Genomic DNA, 25,346 nt, shown 5'->3' with positions numbered 1-25,346 from the left:
ACATAAAGTAATGAAATATCCCTCCCAAACTAAGGTGCTTATTAAGGTTTCTGTCGAGTAGTTTTAATGGAGTCTGCACAATTATTAAGGTTTAATCCCATGATTATCTTTTTAATTAAATGATTAATTGTTTAGTCTATAAAATGTCAAAGACAAAGTTCCAATAGCTGAAGGTCAAGTGTTCAATTGCTTGTTTGTCCAAGCAACAGTTCAGAACCCAAATATATTGAATTTACAATAATTAAATCAAAAGGTCGTCACATTTAACAAGCTGAAATCATAGAATGTTTGAGAGCAGACTGTCTGTCTGTCTCACAATTATCAGATCTGTTCACATTTTAATATTTTTCACATTTTTGTAAATACAATTTGATGTATGCATCAATGTCAGACTGGAGCTGAAAGGAGTTGTGGTAGAAGATGGAAAAAGAACTGAACTTTTACCATCTCTTCTGGTATGCAGAGCAACAATGTACATCAGTGGAGCTTTTCCACTGACCAGCATTCCTCATTGCTGAACAATCTGTTCCACAGGTGGATGAACAGGGTCCAGACCATAGACTGTATAATATTAATGGACAAAGCATCCGGTTCGGCGAAGTGCTGCAAATGCAGAAGTGCCTTAAACCTGCATTCTATCTGAATTCTAGCAGGAGGAGACACGTGCGGTTGCAAAAAGAGGTAAGTCGGTTTCTGTAGAAGTCTATGAGAAAGTGACCCACTTCTCACTTGATTTATTACCTCAGTAAACATTTTCATAATGAGTTTATGGTCTCAATCGCTAGTTTTAAGTCTTCTGCAACACAGAATGATGTTCATTTTTTGAATAATGTTCTCGTTGATTTTAAAATCGGCGATAAAGCAGGGGGTGTTTTAGGGCGTCGCTATGATGTGATTGCCAGTGAAAGTGTGTAACGTAACGTAGAGTGTAAGGGCTCCTCCCTCACTCCTCCCTCTCGTCTAAAATCGTCACATCCACAACCAGGATGGCTGCGCTTGAACAGCAAACTCAACGGCTCATAGCAGATCTCCACAAACCAATGGGTGACGTCACACATGCTCTGTCCATTAATATTATACAGTCTATGGTCCAGACCAGGCTCAGACTTTTAAAGACAGGTTACAGATGCTGTATGGTCCATCTGAGTAGAACCAGGGTGTACAGGTTTCAGCATGCCTAAAAAACAAACCTGTTCATGCTAAGAAACATCCATCTGCTTTGGACAGTTATTTACACTTTTTTTTATATTCTCCTGCTTTTCCATTCATCAGACAGACAGGCATCTGACTGTTTCTTGTTGGTTCTGTTTTGCTGTGCTATGTTGGAGATGTAATAAGGTCCACTCCTGCCTTGCAAGATTTAAACGTAAACCATTGACAGAATAGCAACTGTAGAGTTAGATTTACTTGCATCAAGCAATAGATTTACATCGGGTGGTTGTTTTAATGAGACGGTCATCCACTACAAACCTAAGGGGTCTTTACATGTTGACAGTGCTAAGATTTTTTTTTTCATCTACATCTTGCATGTGCAGTTTTTTTATTCTGTTCTCACATTCTCAACCTGGTGGCTAGGCGTGGGCGATATGGGAAAAATATATCACGATCTTTTCAGGCAGGTTCACAATCCTCAATTTCTTTTTTGTTGTTGTTTGTTTTTAAAGTCCGGGTAAAGCAAAATCAGAAAATTTGTTGTTAGAATGTTAGAAAATACTTGTTCAAAACATGTGAAAAGACTGTAAACTGTGTAAGTGCTAAATTGTGGAGTTAGACCGTTAAAGTGTTCACCAGTTCCTGTGTCCAGGATTTTTCAGGCGGCCAGAAATCATGGGTCGATGACGAACTGGAGTCATCATTGAAATCACCCCTCCCCTACTATGTAAAAACATTGTTACTACTACCGTTAGAGCGCATACTCATGAATTTATTGAAAGGATAGCCCTACAGTAGCATCAGTGTTGTATCATTTACTCTGTACGTTTCACAAGCTCTCTTAGCTCTTTCAGAGTAGTAATGAATAAGCAACTTTGTTAAATGCCACAATTATATACAAGAACAATAGCCGTCAGTCACTAAAGTACCTTTCCATCTTTGAGCCCGAACCCACTACCCAGACCGCCTGCAGTTACTGCTCACTACTGTGGGTGTGTGCATTGTCGGTCAAAATTTACTAAAAACGTGTAATCGGGCACTCAACATTAATCTCCTCTAACCGCCGATAAACTACTACACACATATAATTAAACACTCGGCCGAGAGCAACAACTGCATGCTTGTGCATTATTGCCGGTTCATGTGAAGTACTCCCGCCGCGGCCTCCCACCAAACTTGCATAGCCTATTTCTCGTATAAAATGTTTTCAGAAACACATTTCAGTGAACTATTTTCATAAAATAAGAGATCATATTCCAAACGAGCCGCCATTATGGTCCGTTTTAAAATCCAGGAGCAGACGCATATGGTCTTATGGTTATTGGTTTCTTGCAAAGCAAGCGGTTGGAGCAGAGGAGAGTTTAAGTTTAGTAGCGAAGATATTAAGTGAATATACAGCACATGGATGTATAATAAGAACGGTACAGCACAGTTTGCAGTTTTGTGCACTATAAGCTGTAGCAGGAAAAAACACGGCGCGTTTGTGACGTCGAACGCGACGCACCAGAAGAAAAAAAAAAGTTGCAATGGGAAAGGAGTCTGTCGGTACACGATCCGTTCTGCCTGCACGATCCGTTCTGCACATGCGCAAGATAATACTGTTTTACGTATCCATACGACCTGCACGATCTGTTCCACGCTAGCCTATGGCTAGCCTCCACCGGGAAGCTAACGTTAGTTTAGCTAACAGCTAATTCGGCTAACCGCTAGCTGACAGCTAGATTCAGTCTAAAATAACGTTAACTCAAACGTAATGGGAAAAGCAGGCTACAGCTAAATTAAGACTTCACAGTAATAACAATAAAGACAAGTATTGAGTGATTGTATTTTAAATGAGCACAAGTAGAACTGACGTAACAGCTGTTATATATGTCAACGTTTATTTTCAAGTTTTATTTTGAGGGTCTTTTAAAGTTATTACATGCTGTCTCAGCTAGCAGTTAGCCGAATTAGCTGTTAGCTAAACTAACGTTAGCTTGGCTGTCGACCGGAAGCGTGGAACAGATCGTGCAGTGTCGTAAATCCTCGTACAACCGCGCATGCGCGAACATTTTGCGCATGTGCAGAACGGATCGTGCAGGCAGAACGGATCGTGTACCGACAGAGTCCATCTATCAGTAGCAGATTTTCCTGTTCAAAAACTTGCACATATGCGCTAATTTTCGGTGGTAAAAGGGTATAAGAAACAAGACTGTCTTGTGATTCTTATTCATAGGCATATAGTGTCACTCACCATTATAGAGCCGGTTACACTGCCATCTGGTGGAGATCCCAATACACTACAAACAGGCAAACTGGCCAATACTCTACAAAGCTATGTCAGCTGCTATAACAAAACAAAACAAAAATGATCGTAATCGGCCCTTTATCGGCAGATATTGCTTATTGATGATCAGTATCGGAGGCTAAAAACGTGATAAGGGCATCTCTAGTGCTTTGAGCTCTGTCGCTGTGAGGCTTAGGGTGTGTGTGCTGTCCTGTCCTAGACTGTGTGTGCTACTGGGTTAGCTGCTAACAATGGTCTGTTGCTGCGGAGCATTACTCGTATTTTGGCTCGGGGGGTGTGTGCTGTGCTATAGACTATGTGTGCTACCTTTTAGTACATGTGCTAGCGAACTAACCCAGCTGCAACAAGAATCTGTTGCACCCACGGCAGCGGTCTGTAAAGATATATAGCTAGTGGAGTAATACTGTTTTTTTACACCACAATGAAGGCTTTTATAACACTGGCTTCGTACCAAATGCGCAAGATGAATAGTTAGTGTTAAGTATTCACATCCTTAATTTTCCTCTGCACAAAATGAACTTCCTCTTCCTGTCAATGCCAGAATCCCATTGGACAAATGAACAATGCCTTATTTGGGGGTCAAAGTTTAAATGAGTTCAAGGTTCAAATTAGTTGAATTTTGGCATCAAAACCTGGCAGAAATTCAGGTTAGGGCTGGCAGGAGCTAATAAATACTGATTTTATTTTTTTTATGGTGAGCAGCTGAGGTATTTTCACACAGAAGAAACACCTGGTCCATTACTGCAGAGTGGGAAAACGTCAGGTTAAAGTCAACTGCATTCCATTGTGCAATCCTGTATAGTATAATGACAATAAAACAGTGAACCTTGAAATATATTCAAATCAATCTATTGAAAAACTTCCATGTTTAGGTGTCTTAATACACAAAGTGAATATTTTGATAATTTTCCTCCTCTCCTGTCCCACAAAAGAGCAGGACTGTAATTGCCTACAATTATGAAAGCTTGTGTTATTCCTACCTTCACTGGCATCAAATCTGATTGGCCACCGTTCATGTATAATTGCATCAGCATCTATCCTTCCGTGCAGACATGTCCCATCATCTCTTGCAGCCTTAGGCACAGTTCAAGAACACGGTACCCACGTACAATACATGTAAAGAAAATCAAGCTACTGTTTAAACCTACTGCTCCACAAAGACCTCTCTCTACCTATCTCTCTTTATATCTCAACAGGAGCACCTCTCTCTGATATTACAATTGACTTTAATATAAAAAAAACAGTGTAAAAGTGAATATCTGTAGTAGGGATGTCACGAGAACTGATACTTGGGATACCTTCCGGGTCTAAAATGACAAAACACCGTCAATGCCTTTTTTTTTTTGCACCATAGGCACCGGTAGTGACAATGGCAGTGTTAGCAGCATCGGTGCTGCGCCTCTTCCGGAACTGATGGGGGCAGTATACGCTTCAGAGTGTTCCAGTCAATATATTCAGAAGTAGGAGGTCACGAACAAGTGGCCGAAGTCACGCCCTTCTACTTCTGGTACATATCTTTCGAAAAACTATGAACAGAGTCAACGGAGATAGATTCTACAGCATGTTCACTACAAACTCACGGTCCTCCCTTCCTGATTTACAGCCCCCCTCTCTTGGCTTCAAATAACTCACCGTTGTCGGCTACGGCCGCTGAACAGGCTACATGTTGTAAACAGCCATGGCCGCTTGCCTGCTCCTCCGGTAATGTTAGCTAGCTGTTAGCATGGAGGCATTAGCTGCGGTTAGCCAGGACCAGTCGGGATTACTTTACTGACTGTCTCTCAATTGTTTTTGCGAGTAACCAACTCGGGTACTCTAGCTATATAATTCAATGTAAGTAAACAAATGTTGAAATTACATAAAATGCCCGTCCCTTGTAGCCGTGATAAATTAGCCTGAAGCTAATGCTTAGCTACCTGTTCAGGAGGAAATTAGCCAACTCGGCGTCCTTTTGGGCTCTAAGCTGTCTCCATCTTTCAAATACATCTCCAATATTTACCTGGGGTTTGTAACGTCTCTGGTCACGCAACTGTTAGAAACACTGTTGTTTTTGCACAGTACCTTTAGAAAAGATGCCTGGAAGTCTGGAATGTGTCTGGGGACACTAGTTGCACTATGACCATTAATTGCACTTTATTATGTTGTTCTAAGCTCTATTGCACATGTTTTGTATGTCTTATGACATTTTTTCAAATATTTTAATAAAGAAGTTCATGTTTCAAGTTAAAGTACATGGAAATCCTTTTTTTTTACCGTGGTATCGAAATCGGCATCGAGAATCGTGTTATTTTACTGGTACTGGCACCGACTACTGAATTTTTGGTATTGTGACACCCCTAATCTGTAGAGGATAAGCAGCAGAGATACAACAAGCCTGTGCCTGTGATTAAGCTGTGTTGCCTCTCTCCACTGGAGTGCCCCTACAAGCAGGAGTACCTCATCATCTGAGAGTGCCAGTTACAATAAGGCCACACACAGTGGGAACTGTGAACCCCTCTTCTCATCCAGCACGCCAACTACAACTCAACCATCCGTCTGTAACTTTAGCTCTTTCAGACACAGTGGACTGTGTTATTATGAGAAGGGAATGAATACAAATAACTCATGCTTATTTTTCCAAATTTTCAATTACTTTCACATTAAAATAAGTGTTTCAAGCCAGAACTGATACTGATGAGTATGGTTTTCTACTATCTGTAGATGCTGTTGAAGGAAAACTGCTAACACAGATCAAAGGGCTTGTCCAGTATCCACATTCTGATTCCACTTTTCCAAACGTGTAGTTTCATCATAGGTATATATGCTAATTGTGATCTTCTTTTTGATTTGAGCCAAATCCTACAAACAAATAAGGCAAAAGCCCAGACGACCACTAAAAGTGACAGGATACAAACAGTCAACATCAAACTCAGCACCACATATGCATTTCTATGTACACACCGCCGCTTCTGTGGTGTCACTTTATTTACCTTCCATAACAGCAGGGGTGAGTTTATTTGGAGAAGGTGTAACCATAATATAAGCCAGGGATACGGAAAGTTGCAGCGAGGAAAACAAAGGCTGCAGCAAAAAAGAGCCACAAAGGTGTTAGGATATGTGAGAAGCTCTTTGATTGGTCATAAAGGTGCAGATGTATCACATGGTCAGTGAACCAAGACTTTAGAACAATCAGTTTGGAAAGGGGTTGCCACAAAATGTCAAAGCTAAGATGGAAACAAAAGCCAGAAAAAGGAAATGAAGACCTTTTTACACAAGGTGATGGTTAAGACCAATTTCAGACTGTCTGGTACTTGAAGCTGCTGCACAAAGAATTTAAATAGGGTCGGCACTTGACAAAGTCCAAAGCCAATATGTGGTACTCTAACTGCATATGTACTTTCTGCTAACTCGCTATGATCCTCTTTGGCCCCTCTGCATCCTGGTTTCCATTTGGTGAAACTGAAAACAACAGTATTTGGGTGACACACAAAAGAGGAGACCACAACTCAATATCTTACAAAACAACACAGGGAGGGGCTGCTGCATTGTTCTAATACCAAGAATATATTGTGGATAATGTTTTCACTGAACTGGTGCTCCTGTGTACAGTAGTACTGCTGAAACCAACAGCAATAAACAGAAGTGTAAATAGATGAGTCCTCTTCTACAGCAAAAATGTCTTAAATGGCACATCATTTTTAAGGATATGCATGACTTTTAATACGACAGTAATAGACTCACTCAACATCAGCCGAGTGTGGACACAGGAGGATGTAAAAGTCTGGCCAAGTAATTTCTTTAAGTGAAGGGAGAAATCAAAGCAGCTATTCTGTCCAAGCGTTGAAAGCCCTATCTGATCTGGCATCTGCCATTGTAATGTCCTCCAATAATTGAATTGGCCATAATCCGGAAAACAATCTGTGGGGTCGCGCTTATTATCATCAGGACAACTTGAGATAGCACCAGGTCATCAAGGCTGTTTCAACTCTTGTCTGGGCCAAAGTTAATTCACAAGTGGATATGAAGTTTATCTCATGAGACTGGGGTCTGCCAAGGTTTGATCACAAACTAAACTTCCCTACATTTTTGAACAACACACACACTGACCCCTTGAGTCATTGTTGTAAGAGTTTATTTAACTAATTTGGAGTCCTTGAGCGGAGCCCGTTTTTCCGCTGAGCCTGTTGTGTTTACTAAAATTGTGTATAGAGACTGGGGTCAGCTGTGTTTCCTCAGCGCAGTGAGACCAAACAGCCATCAGTGAGTAATGAAACTGTCATTGTTAAATCTGCCATTTATCTCTCATTCTCCCCACCCATTTTCCACCCGTTTCGAATGTTATCAGCCCATTAAATGGCCACTTTGTCAACATCTATTTTATCTAAAAAGATACATTTCTCTGTTTGTTCATCTCATTTAAATTGTATATGCGATTGTCAAGCATTGTCAAAAAGTTAAATTCTCATGTGCAATTTATATAATAAATAGGGCTGTCCTCGACTAAAGAAATTCTTAGTCGACTAACACTTATATGATTTTGTCGATTAATCGATTAGTTGATGTAATCGACAGAGCTGTGCTCTTTGAGAGGTGGTTAAGACTAGAAAAGCACAATATAAATGTAGTTAATTAACCATCTGTAAAACTGACTTTCTCCACAATTACTCCTGCAAAAGCACCACTTTAAATCTTGTGTTTACCAGAAATGTGCTCATAAGTTTCTTGGAAATGAGTAATTAAGCATGACTAAGCATAAAAAATGACTCATCAACTAAAGAAATCTTAATCGACTAAGAGGTGGCAGCCCTAATAATAAAGATCGGTACTTGGCATCTGTGTATTGATGCAGTATTGCCATGGAAAATATTGCAATACTATGTTGTATTGATTTCCCCCCCCCACCCCTATTATAATGCTTCAGACAGGAAAACTTGACCTACCTAGCTACTAGTTGTAGAGTACCAGCGACAGGCGCACATTGTGAAGCGGTCACAGTTTTAAACACATGGTTGATGTTGTGAATTGGTTTGGGTTAAAATATGTACATTTGTTATGTAACTTAAGTTACATACGTTAGTTAAGTATGTTACGTATGTCAACGTTTCGACTTTTGGTTTCACACAGGACACAAACAGCGGGCCTCCTGGGTGAAAGTCCTGCGTTATGTATTGTTTTTAATCTGTCTATGGTGATCCAGTATACCAATAGATCACAACGGCCTGCTGAGCCAATTAGGAGGTGGAGAAGGGTCATACCACTTCAAATCTATGCCCCAGATGGCAACTGATAACGGCCAAATAATACGGCTGATAACATTCAAAGCTGGTCGGTTTGAGCAATACTAAGAAAGATGTTGTGCACTTTATGTCTGAGACATTATTTCTCGAGCTGTTTTCACTTATCTTTGACGTCATGAAGTTCAATAGATTTAGTTGCGTGTGATCTGCTGTATAGTCTGTGGTCAACAGGAAGTAAGACCTCTTGTGGAAACTACTCAGCTTATAAAGGCTAAATCACAAATCTACCTAACCTCTAATCTATCTATTATAATTTCTGCAGATTGTGTATCCTACCGCAGGAAACAAACAGTAAGCTTCTATTGTCATCTAGATGTTGTAATCAAAGTATCTACTCAGTGATAACTCTGAAGTTTCTATCTGTTGCATCACTAAAAGCATTGGATGAAAAAGTCAAGACCCCAGTCTTTGAGCCTTTGCTGACTAACTGGCCCACCCTGAGTTTCCTCTTTGGCTGCACTCAGTTTGGTCTCAGTTTGGACCTGATGGGGTCTTTAGGTCTCAGTGCCAGGCAGACTTTCACACATCTGCATTAAATCACAACCGACTGCCAGCAGAGGCCCCATTTCTCAACCAAAGGTCATTTCTTGTTGGAAAAATTTTCCCACATAGTTGTCTGATAAAAGTGAAACTCAACTACATGCAACAGGACAGCAATCGGGCAAAAAAAGAGAGAAAAATTATGTGCTTCAATTGCATGCTATTATCTTTTTTTAACATGTTTCCTTTGACTAGTTGCCAAAATACAAAATAAGAGATTTCACTTCCAACTGGAGGACAAGCTGAGGCAAGTATGCAAAGGCTCAAAATCTTAAAAGGTAACCTTAAATGTGTTGCAATGTTCACATGTGTTGAAGCAGACTCTGCGATACCATGTGTTAGCAAGTCTACTAGCATTTGTGAGGTAACCGCAGTAAGAAAATTGCTATGTGCAACACAATTAACGTGTTGGAATATTTTATAGTGGTTTTTGCTTGTATCCATAGAATGAACTGAGCTTTAAAAATGTCACCGTTTCCATTCTACAGTCAGCTCTTTATTAATTTTGACTTATAAAGAAAATAATTACTGGGCAAAATCTCACATGTAGTAACGTCAAGTTAGTCTGAAGCTCTGGTGTGAAGGTGACATTGCTTCTTTGTTTAGTTTTTTTCCGTTTCCTTCCTGTGTGCCTACTTCTGTCACTCGTAAAAAAAATAAAAAAATAAAAAATACAAAAATTGCCTGAGGAAGGAATATACCATTGCCATATAATTAAAATGATGCCCTATTTACCTTTGACTGGAAACACTTCAAGTTAAGATATGTTTATGCACTATCATTCCTGTGTCTTCCTGCCTGTCCTTGTGTATCCATGAAATCACCACAGCAGAGCTGCGTGCATGGTTAATTAATGGATTCCTATCCATCAATTAAGATGTGAGTGGCTCAAGAAACAGGACATACTGTAACAACGACAGAGGCTGAAACCTGAAGCAGCAACTCAAGTCTAATTATATGGCAAGCAGCAATACTGTGACAGGCTAGCAATTTAGTCACAAAGCGGAAAAACTGATTTGAAAATTGTTGTTTTCTGAAATGATCGTTAGGGAGTGCCATTTGAAACGATTCATCCTCACGGTAATTAAGAGGTTTTTCAAAACTTTTTCAATTCAGGTGATTGTTACAAAGCTATGTTACATTACCATAAAGTCTGCATCACTTTAGATGCCTTTAAGATCAGGATTGTGGAGTACAAAATCTACACAATCTCATAGAGATGTGATATCATTGACAATAGTGAACATAACCCTTCTGCTATGTAAAAAATCATTTTCTAAATAATTTCTTTTATGAAATTGGGATACGATTAAAAAAAATAAATGAATGGAATTCTTCACAAGTCATCTACTACATGGCATCTGTCATCTCTCAAGGACTATTTTTCCAGTCTTATTTCTTCATTGTAGTTTTCTGTAAAATAGTGTTAAAATATTGTCTCGATCCCGTGAACCTAATCTCGTGTCTTGTCTTGTGAGCTGGGTGTCTCGTCACACCCCTAGCGGATACACAAATTCACTTTCGTTAAAAATGCAAGATAGGCCGTTTCTACTGCATTCATGTGATGTCAGAATAATCTGAAAATTCACACTGCTTTAACATTATGAGGCAGGGCATGCCTTGGTAGTTATTGGGCATGCCTTTTAGTTATTTGTAGAATCAAATTCATGGACTTAATCATTTTTACAAGACTTGATGCCAATGCAGTTTTTAAAGGAAGGAAAGAGGACAAAGAAAAGAAAGACAGAAAGCTTAAAAATACACACTAGTTTATATCCTCATCAGTGTAAAGACGATAGTATTCATGTATTTCATAAAGACCCTCACATTTTACTGTGGCTGTCATTGCAGAAACCTCTGAGTTTGAGGGCTTAATTCAGCACAAAGCTATGCGGTTTTGCATGAATGACCACAGCAACGTAATGAGCAGCATGTCATTCAAAGCCCATTGGTGGCTTTCAGATAAAGTCACCTGCACCTCCCTTCCTCTTTGAATATAGCCAGCCATGGTGGATCAGGTTACTAGAAGGGCTGTGTGACTTTTACCATATGAATGAAGCCACAGCCATTTTTTTCAGAGAGAGGTAGATTGTTCGTGGTCTGCAGACTGGATTGTGTGCCACGCCACCCCAGGATGCTTGTCAGTTATCCCAGACGGGGCTCATTAAACTGGCTCCATTAGAGCTAATGAGTTGTATGCCAGTGTTTGTGGGTGGTCTCTCCATTCAGGGCTAACAGACCACAAAACAGATTGAGTTCATTCCCACTGGCGAGGGAAGAACGGTTTGTCTGCCTTCACTGCCTACCTGCATCTACAGGAGCCTCAAACTATCCACCAACAAGAAATGTCAACATATTGAATCACTCTCGACAAGCAAACACCAAGCTAAGAACAACAGGCTCAGCACAACGTAGACTGAAGGTGACGACAATAACAAATTCCATCCCCTTCTGGAATCTACAGGTGGATGCTGGGGTGAAACTATATAGTGTAGCAGCAGTGTAGAGTTTGCACATGAGCAGTGCTGCTTCAGCATACAGTACCTGAGGGAAAGAGCGAGCAGAGCAGTGACAGCTTAAATAGACCACCATGTTGCAAAGTAGGGCCACAACTAATGGTCATACAAAATATCAGAAAAATGCTTATTGACAATTTCCCAGAGTGCAAGAAGATGTAGGATCATATAGCTTGTTTTGTCCAACCAACAGTCCAAAACACAAATATATTATCATACAAAAGGAAAAAAAAAATCTTTAATTTGGGATGCTGGAACCAAGAAATGTTTGCCATTTTAACTTAAAATATGATTCATTGAATATTTATATCATTGCTAGTAGGGCTGCACGATATGAGGAAAATATGGGATATGCAATAACGTTGTTGAATATCACAATAACGATAATATATCCTGATAACGACTTTTAGTATTCTGCTAAAATACAACAAATTGTTTGTAAAAAAAATTAAAACAAATGAAAGGAAATAATTTCCAACATTATTTTAGTTAAGAAATTGAACATTGAATTGAATACAAAAAGGCAACCACTAGAGCCCTGAGCGTTCCCGTTCCTGCAGTTTGTGTTGGGTCTTGCCTGCCCGGCAAACATTAGATTGATTGTCAATAGATTGACCACTGATTTTGTGTCTTCTCCCCGTCCTGCAGGGAAACTAGTTATTTTACTGTGTAGTATCAATAAATATGCATATCTGTCAATAATAAGTAGCGAAATTACGTTCTAGTGCATAATTACATTCAAGTGCAATAATTAGCTATTCTAGTGCAATATAAGGGCAAAGTGACATTGTATTCATTTATTTCTTTCACTTATTTTAGAACGTGTTGTTGGCTGTGGTTTGTTTTGCTCATTTCCTTTCGTTTCCCTGTCTTTTAACGCACTCTAACCGATTTCAAGTTAAAGTACCTGTTGATTGGATCCTTCAGGTCACCATAGGAGAAAGGGGCGGGGCACAGTGCCCCACGAAAGAAGTGAGAGAGAGGAAGTAGAGGAGTGTTAATAAAGCGTTTGGCTGGTGTTTAACTGGATGCACCGTGTGCATTGCTGATTTTCTTATGAAACCAAGTTAGGTGAAGCTAACAGTCGGTTACAGGCTACAGCACTGATCAGGAGCAGCTCTCCGAAATCCTGGGACCCGCTGTCTATTTTTGGCCTGCCCGCTCCCGTGATATTTGTGTTGGGTCCCAGGGGACCTGCGGGATCCCAATCCCAATGCAGTCCTCTAGCACCCACTAAAAAAACAATGACAGTTACATTACACCAAAATTATCTTACTGTCCATCGCAATATGTCGCAGCCTTTCGCGATGGGTTTATTGCGGCAGTTGATATTGTGAAGATGATAAAAAAAAAAAAAATTTTTTAAAAACGATATATTGTGCAACCCTAGTTGCTAGTCTCAAATTGCCAGACCTCTCTCCACAGCCCTGCAAAGGAGGGTCTGGCTAGTCCACACAACATTCCGGTATGGGGGAAAAACGTGCTCTGGTTTATTGGCATTTCTTTAAACCAATCACAATCGTCTTGGGCGGCGCTAAGCACCGGACAGAGCAACGGCGCCTCTGCAAAATAGCCTGGGAAGGAACTTGTTTTGGTGGAACGTGCTCATTCAAGTTGTTTTAGTTGTGCAAGAGAGAACTCAGATTGGACAGATAGTCTAGCTAGCTGTCTCGATTTACCCTGCAGAGATCTGAGAAGCAGTTAACCATAGTCCTCATAAATGGGCCTAAATTAGTTTAGAATGCCAACACAAAGAAAGCAGAAGGTGATGACGGACATCCTACCAAAAGTGAGGGACATCCGGCGGAACCTCCGGCGGCACCGGAACAATCCCGGAAATGAAATGTCGTTAATATAGACTATATTGTTGCCAACAACCAACCAAACGTTCCACTACACTACTAAAGCTCTGCTGCAAAGTGTGCAAATGATTGATATAGTGTGTTGCAATGAGTAAGTTTTCATGCACAAGTCTAGCAGTGCAACTTAAAATAGTCTGCCTGAACAGGCACACAGGTTTTGCCCTCAGTCAGCTCCCTCACAATAACTGGATTTATTATGTGAGGGACAGAGTAAAGAGTAGATATTTGGTGTCTAAGTTCTGATGTCATCACCTCTTACAAACACACAACAAACTCAGTATGGTCAGCAAAGACGGGGCACTACTAGCCTACACTTCATCCTCGAAAACTTCTTAGATACAGAAGCAGACAGCAGCTATTATGTAGAAGCTATTAAGTGAAACTTAAAACATTTTTTTTTATTGGACTCAATAGGAGAACTCAGGAAACTCAGATTGAACATTTTATTAAGCACCTTCTACATGTGGGCCAGGCCAACTATTTCAGAAATATAAGTGGATCTTAATCTGTTTTCAAGGCAGACAGTTCGATGTCATAGTAAAGAAAGCAGGTGTAACTAATAACAATCAGGACTTTGGTATTGCGCATGCTTTCACAGTAGAACATCATTAATGTAGTTATTTGAACCAGTGTGTTTTTCCTGTTGATTTAAATATTTGCTGTGAAAAATGTCTATTCACCTGATACATAGCAGCAGAGCTAAGACACACAAGCTATGCTGCAAACAATAATGACATGAGGAATACTAAATAAGTTGTCACGTAGCCTACCCATTCTTTTTTAAATAGTCTTTATATTCAGCCTAATATTAAGCGTACTGAGAGACAACAGCAACTACCAAAGAGGAAATATGATGCAAAACAATTTCAGCACTAACGTCACATGAATACATTCTTATCTCTCAGCATCACAATTGTTGTGACCAACAACCAAACGAAATGTAAGCTCGAAACAAGAAATTGATTCACAATTCACGCAAATGGTGCATGCAAATGTCTAACGTTATAACATAACATAATAGCAGATATTAGCAGACAGCAAACAACAAAACAGCTAACGTTAACCATGAAACAAAAAAAGTTATATAACTATAAAAAAGCCAGCAGAAGGCTTCACAGGCTGTTGATTAGCTAATTATTAACGTTAGCGAGCTCCAAAAGTTTGTATCCCCGGCATCAAGTGACTGACAGGTGATGTGACCGACGGCTGAGAATGGAGACCTTGAAAGCAGCACTAACACGAATATCTCATATAGCGACATGTTGGCTGTTGGCAGGTGGACTATAAAATGTTACATTAGTAGTCACTCAAGCAGCTTGTAAATAAGTAAACAGGGCAGGGACAATTTAAAAACCCACCTAGCTCGAAAATAGTGCGTTCAATGTAAAGTTGTGAAGTGTTTACTGACATTTTGACCGTTTTCTTTTATGCTATCCTTAACACTTCACTGGATAATGTCACAATGCTATAGGTTTATGTGACCATCAGTTTTACGTATTTCTACTTTGGTTTCAGAGATCCTGATTTCTTCATCCTGAGTTCTCACTAACTAAAGTTAGTCTGATGCCATGTACACATAAAAATGGCTGTCGCTCTGACCATTCTGTCGATCTAAATGGTAATCGCCTTTCTATCCATTTTATTTCTATAGTTTGGAGTCTTGTAGATACGTGAGCTTCAAGTTTTCAGAATTGTGTGCATAGTTCTTTTTTGTGTGTATACAATGGAGAAAAACTGTAATACAGCATTTTTTTCCAGGGATGTCACCAGAGACCCCCAGTTCATAATGTACTGCAAATATATAAATATTGCAATACTTCAATACATCAGTGGGTCACAGGCTCAATCCCAATTGTGTGCCTCCTTCAGCGATAGTGACTTAACAGACATTTATTTAAATGAAAATCTTCGAGATTACAGCTTTAAGTACAGTGTGGTATTAAAGGATCAAATACTTCTTCCACCACTGCTGATCCAACATTGACTCAGAATAATAGTAAATCGATTTATAATAGTCTGTGGCTGTGTTTTTATATTGAAAACAGCAGTTGACAAAACAATCTCACCTCAAGATCTATTAAGTAGCTGTTCTGGAGCTTCTTACCATATCACAGGATCCTCATTAACAGATGTAGTTTGTTCAGTTGTCAAGGAATTGTAGAGTTTTGAAATATATTATATTATATGAATAAAACATTATTGATACTTTAATTAACAGCTGCAAAAGTAAGTATGAGAACAGACGCACAGTATAAATTAGTAACAAAAAAAACTAGAATACTATTTACATTAATTGCATACTATATGAAGCATGAAAATATTAAATATAAAATAGGTTCATTATTGCCTATACACTCTACATAAATATTACCTACACAGTGTATTGAGACGCAATCACAAATAAAGTGAGAATACAGGTTGTGGATGTTGCTAATAAAATAGAAAAATTGCACTTGAAGGAATAGAATTAGGTGGTGGGTATAAGGTGTCCTGTAGCAGTGTTACTGTAGCAGCATGAAATACATAACAATGCATTTTGCTGTACTTCTAACATTTGTCCCAAATGAAAGTGAAGAGCATTGCCCAGGAACAGCCAGGTCTTGGAAATCTTCCACAAGGATCTTGTTCATTCTGATTCAAGAGCATTTCCTGCAGTGTTATCATTGGCACATTGTGCTGCAAACAATCTGTTAATCATCCCGACCCAATTGTGTTTTATTGGGTTAGGTCTGGGAAGTTACAAGCGTTGTCAGGAGGTTAAATTCAAACCAAAACCACTACTACTACTACTCACAGAGGCACCTACTGTAAGGCGTGCCACCTCCTTCACTGTTGCAGCATCACCTGACCAAGCAACATTTTTCCACTCTGCAATCATCAGGTGGCTGTGTGCTGCTGAAGCCCATCTGCTTCAAGGCTCAATGAGAAGTGCGATGTGGGATGCCCCAGTGCACACTAATGTTGTACAGCGGTGTTATGTGCATATTTGTAGCCCACCTAGTAGCTTGAATGAATGTTGCATTCTCCTCTCACCATATACGAGACTGCTGACTGCATGTTTCTTAAGCACTGAGTAGCTGTTACTACTGTGTGTAGAGGGAAAAAATCCGATCCTCAAAATAACTGAGAGAAAAACTGTAATTGAACCTTTCAACCCTGGTAACTTCTGTGTGCAAAAGATTAGGTGAGCACTCACAGTTGTTTTTTTATATTCATAGCAACACCTACAGACACAGATGTAGCCAGACACGTGTGGGCTGAGGAAGGCAATTCCCAAAAGGTCCATTAATGTTGTGGATTGAGGTGAATACTCTAATAAAAAAGAAAATATGTGGGAGAAAATGTTGTGATTTCTTTCCCTATATGAACTAAATTGATTGTTGCGCCTGGCTGGTGAGACTTATTATAAAAGGCAATGGGTATAGTCTATTTCTCCTTTGTTTTTTGCACATGCATGTTTTTTTTGGTTTTTTTGCACATTGAGTTTCCTCAGTTGTCATGTAGATGGGTCTGAGCTCAGCTCACTTTTAGGACTTCTCCTCCAGGAAGAGATGGCCTAAAAGTGCCACTAATCTCACATGTCAACAAAACCATCTCCATGACTACTAAGAAAACTCCATCCACTGAAGGATACTGAAAGTAAGTCAACCGTGAGTCGATATTGTGTTGTTAAAACTATTTCCAAGGCCAAGAATGAACTTCCATGGCTATAAAATTACACCCTTCCACCATGTTTCAAGAAAATCGGGCCAGCAGTTCTTTTTTCTGTAATCCTGCTGACAGACAAGCAAACAATCAAACAAACTAACAAAACGACAAACTGAAACAAAAACATAACCTCCTTGGTGGAGGTAAGTAGTATCAACGTAGTATATCATTATATTGTACGTATACTTAAATAGCTGTCTACAAATACATGTATTGTATGCATGGAGGCTTTTTTTGGAGACAGTTCTTTCAGTTATGTTCTTTAAACCTACTTCAGTAGTGTCAGTGGTGACAAATAAACCTGGAAAACACAGCTGGAATAGGCATCTTGTTAGTAGCATAACAGTTTGGTAGTCCAGCAGTTAATTGCCTTGCATTCGTTGCATTGCAACAGCCAGCGAGACCACCATTGTTGATGTCCCGTAAAGCGAGAAGACTTCCTGTGCTGGCATAGATTCTTTACAGGAGTACACTGGTGTCATTTAGATTTACAGCCCAGTTACTTCTGTTTATATATGGCTTACATTCCGAATGAGCCATAACATACTCAGTGTTTCTACTCTCCTCTGCCATGTTGGAATGTAACTACTTGCAAATGTATCCTGAATTTAAAGAATATATGAGTTTAATTGAGTTCTGTAAGCCATAATGTTTTCAGGGGGGTTATTTCTTAGCTTTGATTCCTGTGGATGTCAGGTGACTGACACAAAGTAACACATACCTACATATACCTACATATACACACACCTGCCCCCATCACCCTCTGTGACTCCACAATTAACATTCTTCCTGGGAACCATCATCTCCCAGGACCTCAAGTCTCGTCAAGAAAGCGCAACAGAGGATGTACTTCCTGCGGCAGCTGAAGAAATTCAACCTGCCAAAGACAATGATGGTGCACTTCTACACAGCCATCATCGAGTCCATCCTCACATCCTCCATCACCATCTGGTACGCTGCTGCCACTGCCAAGGATCAGGTCATTCGGTCAGCTGAGAAGGTGATTGGCTGCAATCTGCCGCCGCTCCAGGACCTGTACGCCACCAGGAAACAAACTCTTTGAGCCACATATATATATATATATATATATATATATATATATATATATATATATATATATATATATATATATATATATATATATATATACTTATACTTATATTGTTTGTTCTGTTTAACCTGTTTGTTTAACTTATTTTAGAGAATGTGTGACATGCACCTACAACACCAAAACAAATTCCTTGTATGTGTAAAAAACGTACTTGGCAATAAAGCTTTTCTGATTCTGATTCATAGTCTGCTGACACTTAACTTAAGCACAATTGAGCAGTGACATAAAGATGAAGCAAAAATGACAGAACAAAATTCTAGCTTCTGGTTTACTGTGACAGATTATCTTCCCTGAATGGTTTCTGTGTTTCTTCACTGCACAAAAATGAATCATGGCACTTTGGATGTAGGAAATCAAGCTTAATGGAATCATTTAACAGAGAGAGAAAACAGGCAATGAACAGCGTTATAAAGATTTAAAAAATGTTATGTAGTGTGGACAACTCCTCTGGCGTGTGTATGTGTCTTCATACACAAAATACCTAAACGATCTGGTTCCTACAAAATATTCAACTTTAAATGTCTTGCTATATATCTTTCTTTTAAGGTACAGGAGTGCTTAAGTCTTAAAACACCTGTCAACACTCACATTAAGGAATGCCGACAGAATTTACAGCGTTCATATTAAACTACCCTACATGTTAGATAACTTACAGTTCTTCATCTTGGTTTCAGTATGTTAAGTACGTGAGGATCTGGTGAGTGGGAATAACATTTTAACGTTCTCTTCCCAGTATCGGTGTTACAAAGAATGTGTTTACAGTGAGTTTATGAGCCGGGTGAGACACTTTCTCTTCTTGTCTCTCAACAGGGATACAGAGTGGAGGCAGAGGAGGGCAGAGGTGTGCTGGATGGGGGCCACAGCTGGGACTGATGGCAGGAGCCCAGAACACAGTGAGCTCTAATCACATCCTCTAGGAGCCGCTAGGTGCTACAGTTCACGTGGAGACACTGAAAAGGTACAGAGACGGATGGATGGGCTAGATCAGAGGTGCTCAAATTCTTTCATATGAAGGGCCAAAATGTATCAGGATGGAAGGCCACGGGCCAAAAATAAATGTCGATGTTGAAGAATACAGTCATTCTTGAGTAATTCTGCGTAGATAAAACGTACGTATGTAATTTAAATGGAAAGTTTACCAGCACTGTGCTTTACATTGCCGGTAAACTCAGATTACATACTTTTTAACGGCACAAAATGTACGTTTCATAGTCATACTTTTAAAATAAGAGGAGAATAAGCATGAGCATGTCAAATACATGGCGGGCCAAAACAAAGAGAGCACGGGCCAAACTTGGCCCCCGGGCCCCAAATTGGGCGACCTTGAGCTAGATAATACAATTCTTGCAGAAATCTCCGATGGTCAAAGGTTTTTGATACCAAATTACAAGATGGGGTTTTCTATGGTGTTCCTCAAGGTCTTGCTGCAACAACTTAAGAGACATTAGTAAGCATGGAAATGACCATCATACACTCATATCATAATGTACTACTGTAAGCCCTTATACACTTTTGCAATTTATTTTAATTAATTACTTAAATCATTGATTTTATTTCTGACTTATGACTAGAAAACCCTCAAATTAATCTTCAGGTTCTCAGCTTCCAGATGATGTATACCACTTCCACGTGATAAAAAGGGACTATGTCATTTTTGCTTACCCCAATCTCCAGTGGACCTCTATAATAATGGCTGACATATTAGCTTTGTATGTATGTATATGATGCATATAAAGGTTTAATAAAATAAAAAAGAACATCTCATAGAAATTTAAGCATTCATGTATTTCTAATTGCCAATTAATTGTGGTAACTTGGTGTAATTAGACATAAAAAAGAGACCATGGACTGATGTTTATCCTTTTTCTCATCAGTGATTTTGTCTCAGTTTTGTGGGTGTATCTCCAAAAAAAAAAAAAAACTCCAAAGCCTTTTACTTCCTTTTGCAAATAGATGTTGCCACTGGGGAGTTGCTATGCTCATTTAAAGTTTTTCTTCTCCTTTTCATCAGCCCTGCGCTCGACTCCAAAAGTTTTAACTTGTTTTGCACTGGATGAATGTTTCCTGCTTCCTGTTGTAAAGCAACCTTCCTACTTGTCCTACAGCAATCCAAATTGGCACACAATGTAAAAGATTGTAATGTATGCAGTAATTATTTATTTCATGTCCGAATGTTGCACCACACAGTAAGAGAGAGCAGAGCTGTGAGGAGAGACACTAATCTGACTTGGTCAGACCTCACAAGCTTTTATTGGTGTAATCATAGCTCACATGATACACTTTTGTACAAGCTATGATTTTTCTTTTGATTTGTTGTGCCAACAATTACACCTGAGGCAAACATAGCATATAATAAACCTACCTGGCAGAGCCTGCTAGCAGAGCCATCACAGGTGTTAACACGTCTGCTGTACTGTGTTAAATGCAGCACGCAGCCTGTCGATGTTGTGGTGTGGAGTCACAGTGTGATGAAAAGAGAAAGTGATGGGATGTCATAACAGTGTCTCTTAGATTCCTGTGGGTAATGTGACACATTTCCATGGATAACTTTCATATACAAGATGTATTTTGTATAGAGTATTAGGGGTGGGGGAAAAAAATTGATACAGCATAGTATCGCGATATTTTCCGTGGCAGTACTGTATCGATACACAGACACCAAGTATCGATCTATTATTATATATGTGTTGGTCAGTTTATCTGCTCGACAATCCCATTTTGCAGCAATAAAATTGAAATGAGATGAAAAAACAGAGAAATGTATCTTTTTAGATAAAACAGATGTTGACAAAGTTTCCTTTTGGGTACATAATTTGAAATTGTAAAAGAGGAAAAGTTGGAAAAAAGGTAATAAATTGCAATATATCGCAGAATATTGCAATATGTTTAAAATCGCAATAATATTGTATCGTGACATAAATATCGTGATGATATCGTATTGTGACGCCTCTGGTGATTCCAACCCCTATATAATATTTATAATAGTTTATATAATATTCTTCACTGTTCCACAAAGTTCAATTCAGTTGTTTCTGGAGAATTATACTATATTCTTCCTGTTTCCCAGAGACAAAACATTTGATTCCTTTGAATCTTTGAAAGCAAACTTCTACAAAAACTGATATTCTAGCTTCAATGTATTCATCTTTAAAATAATGGAAATGATGCTGAACACAGAACATAATAAATAAACATCCATAAAATAAAACAATCGATTAAAAACAAAAGTTTAAGGTCTTAGCCTGCAGCTGTGTTCAATAAGACAATACTGTCTGTCGGTCTGTCTGGCTGACCAAGAAATTCCTGTAAATCTCCTGTAAACCATGTCTGACAGAATTCTGTATGTACTGTACTTACTGCTAAGCCAATGAGCATTAAGTATCAAACCCTCAGTATTAGGCAAGGTGTGTTTTCCACTTTAAAGAGGATCTGCTCCTATATTAGGTCACTCTGTTCAACATGTTGTGCCTTGAAACTGTGAAGGAAAAATGGGGAGTATCCACACACTGGATTAAAGAAATTTTCTTTTGTCTTGGTAAGTAGGAAAATAATTGCCCAGAACGTAAGAGTATTCCTTTAAAGCACTGTGTGAGAAATAAGAAGAGTGTTTTCTGTGCTTGTTGACACCCTCAGGTTGTGTGCCCATGAGGTCGTCCATGCTGGTCCTGTTCCTCCTCTTCAGTGCCCAGGCTGTGGCCACCATTGGAGGAGCAGCACAGCAGCAGTGTCCAGGAAACAACTCCAACTCCATCCCCACGGTGGACCCCAAACTCTTCACCAAGCGCCGCTACCACTCACCCAGGGTGCTCTTCAGCGCTCAGCCACCTGAGGCAGAGCTGGCAGAGTCACAGGGTGTCGGCAAAAGGGCCCGCAGGCGTGCTGGGCAGCCTCAGCACCGTGGAGTTTACTCGGTGTGTGAGAGCATCAGTGTCTGGGTGGGCAACAAGACCAAAGCCACGGATATCTCAGGCAACGAGGTGACAGTGCTGCCAGACGTGAATATCAACAATGTCAACAAGAAGCAGTACTTCTTTGAGACGACTTGTCACAGCGCCCGCTCAGGCAGCTCTGGCTGTTTGGGAATTGATGCCAGACACTGGAACTCCTACTGCACCAACTCACACACTTTTGTACGAGCGCTGACATCGTTTAAGAAACTGGTGGCGTGGAGGCTCATACGCATCAACGTGGCCTGTGTGTGTGTGCTTAGCCGCAAGTCATGGCGGCAGTGAAGACAGACAGACACACACACACACACACACACACACACACACACACGCACACACACACACACACACACAGATCACCAGTCTTTTCACCCTCTGCACAAAGTAAATTATTGGTCAATTATTATATGTCAAAGTTTCAGGACTGCATGTACTGTATATACACCAGACCTGGGTCAAATGGTATCTGTTTGTAGCTGTTGTTTTTACCTGTTTAGGAGTACCAAACATTAAGCTGTTGTTGCTGTGTCACCTAGCAACTGACTGTCCTAGCTGTAGTTTATGACAGGTTCAGCTTGCAGAGGTCTAAAACACACATGAACCGTATTTATCAAACTTCTAAGAATTACACTTAAAGGGGAACTCGATTTAACACATCAGTCTGTTTCCACGTACTACTGCATATGTGGAAAAAGTTGTATAAAGCCTTTTGTGGTTCCAGAGGAAGCTAATAAATTGCCTCAAGTGAGGTCACTTGAGTCAGTTGGGGCTGAAGACTACAAGTTTGAAGAATATGGGGCTGTGCTGTAGAGTTACAAAGAAGTGAGCTTACCAGATCTCTGTAGCTAGCTCCTCATCTCTGCTTGAGGTTAGCAGCTCAAGGATGCATCAGTGTTACATTGTGGGTAATTATAGGCACTAGGTTTTGAAAAGAAAGAAGAATGCATGGAATAAAAAAAGACGATATATCTCTGCATCGATTTTGATTCTATTTTTAAAAAACAAAACTGTCCATCTTGGATCTGACAAGAATTTAAGAAAGCCCTAAAAGTTAATTTAGGGGAATTAAAATTCTTCACTGAGTGTGAAGAATAAGACACATTTATTTAGCGACTTACTCCAGTTTACAGATAAGTATAAGAGTAAAGGTTAGAAGCAATTGTGTGAAATCCTATCTCCAGTACCATGTGAAATAAATTGTTTACAAATTAAACAATAAAGAAAATCAAACTGGAGCAGGAAAGAACATCTGATGCTGGTATATATAATAAGAAGAATTTAGTTGCACATTGAAGATGCATGCATGATCCCAACTAAATTAAAGCCAGCTTTATAATTCTTGTTTGCAAAAAATCTAAACAAACTCTTGTTACATCCTATCAAATGTTCTATCCTGTTCTGAATTATATATGTGGCTTTAGATATTAAAAAACATTTCACCATGAAGACAAATGACATTATGTACAATCATAAAACACGCCTCAAAATTTGTGCACTCACCTTTATTTCTGTGCTGCAGTCATTTATTTACTCTTTAGAGATGACCAGAGCTCTCTTAAATTTCAGCTACAGTTTGTCTCACACTCATAGAGTTTTACTTTTATCTTTCACTCCCAAACTTTCACTTTTAGCAGTTTGATAAATACATGCCCAGGTTTACAGTTGTTAGGGTTGGATGGCCCATTGCCCATAGCCAATCCTAGGGCTTAAATGCTACGCAGGGAGTTCTTTTTCTGATTAAATTTGGGGCAGACTAGATGCAGGAAAGGCTTATTGCTGCCCTCCACAGGTCACTTGTAGAACTCTATTTTTTTCTGTTGAGTTTTATGGAGGTTGTCATGCATATAAGAAGCCTTACAGCCAACTATTGGATTGTAAAAGTTTCACAGTGCAAACTATTTACAGTGAATACCCAAACCCCAGAGTTGATGCAAATCCTTCCCTCAGCGTAGTATCTAGATCTTCTCCAAATCCTTTCCTACTTCCCTTGCATTTAAACAGTACCATTTATATCATGCCAATAAATGGCAGATCCTTTCTTGTCCATGCAGATATCCTGAGCAGCTTCAGCATGACAATCCCTTTTCTGCTCTGATCTTATCCACTTTCACTTCCTTAATTCTCTTTTGACACTGTGCTGACCCAGCATGGTGATTTCTATCACAGTGCAGGCCCTTTGCTTGTCTTTTATGCACTCCTTCACATAGCAATTGTCCTTCCCACATCACCCACATCTTGTGACTCCTCTACATAATGCAGCAACATGTCCATATTCCTAACAGCAGTTACTTATATGAGACGTACCAGTGTTTGTACGTGTTGTGGAAGTCCCAGATACGTTGGAAAACCAAATGCCATCATGTCTGGGTTTATAACATCATCTGGAGGCGCACATAGCTCGGTGTCTGGAAGCAAGTCACACTGCTGTAATTTCCAAATACACAATCCATTAGGGCTCTAGCTCTCTGACTCTTTGATACACACTCAATGATAACCATCTCACTTCTTGTAATCCTGACTGATCATACATCTCCGAGTTTCCCCCTACAAACTTTCCCGTCTGACATCATCATCCCAACAAGATATGTCTCCTCTTTTCTCCTTGACTGTCTGGAATTGCTAAAATAAATACTCCATTTTCTTTTCTTTTCAAATCCTCCCCTGTCCTCATTTCCAATTACACTCTCCGATTTCTGCTCTGACACCATTTCCGCCATCGCCCTGCCTTCTGGGAAAGTCCAATCCATTATCTCCCCTCCAGCAGCAAGGTGCTAGCTATCGCAGTGCTAGAAAGAAAACCCCTCCTGACTAGCAAGTCCTTTCCATTGAGATAAATGTCTTCTGTTTGGTGAATGCTTATCCTTAATTGTTGTTGTCTGTGGTGCTAAAAAAGATGTTCCCTGTATGAACCAGAGCTGAATTCCGGGAGTCCACTCAGAACAAAGTG

At 39.7% G+C, this 25,346-nt stretch overlaps 1 protein-coding gene across 1 annotated transcript in view; it reads left to right on the top strand.

The window, feature by feature from the left end:
• The window catches only part of ngfb (nerve growth factor b (beta polypeptide)), a 27,466-nt gene extending 2,120 nt beyond the window's left edge, over positions 1–25,346 (top strand). The window contains exons 2-3 of the mRNA XM_031302109.2: positions 19,263–19,410; positions 22,086–25,346. Coding sequence (XP_031157969.1) covers positions 22,097–22,684 — 588 coding nt within the window. The 5' untranslated portion in view covers positions 19,263–19,410; positions 22,086–22,096 and the 3' untranslated portion in view covers positions 22,685–25,346. The remainder of the gene's footprint in view (positions 1–19,262; positions 19,411–22,085) is intronic.

The sequence above is a fragment of the Sander lucioperca genome, chromosome 6, assembly GCF_008315115.2.
Source record: "Sander lucioperca isolate FBNREF2018 chromosome 6, SLUC_FBN_1.2, whole genome shotgun sequence".
Classification (NCBI taxonomy): Eukaryota; Metazoa; Chordata; class Actinopteri; order Perciformes; family Percidae; genus Sander; species Sander lucioperca.
The sequence above is the reverse complement of the archived record's forward strand: the minus strand, read 5'-3'. Positions and strand labels throughout refer to the sequence as shown.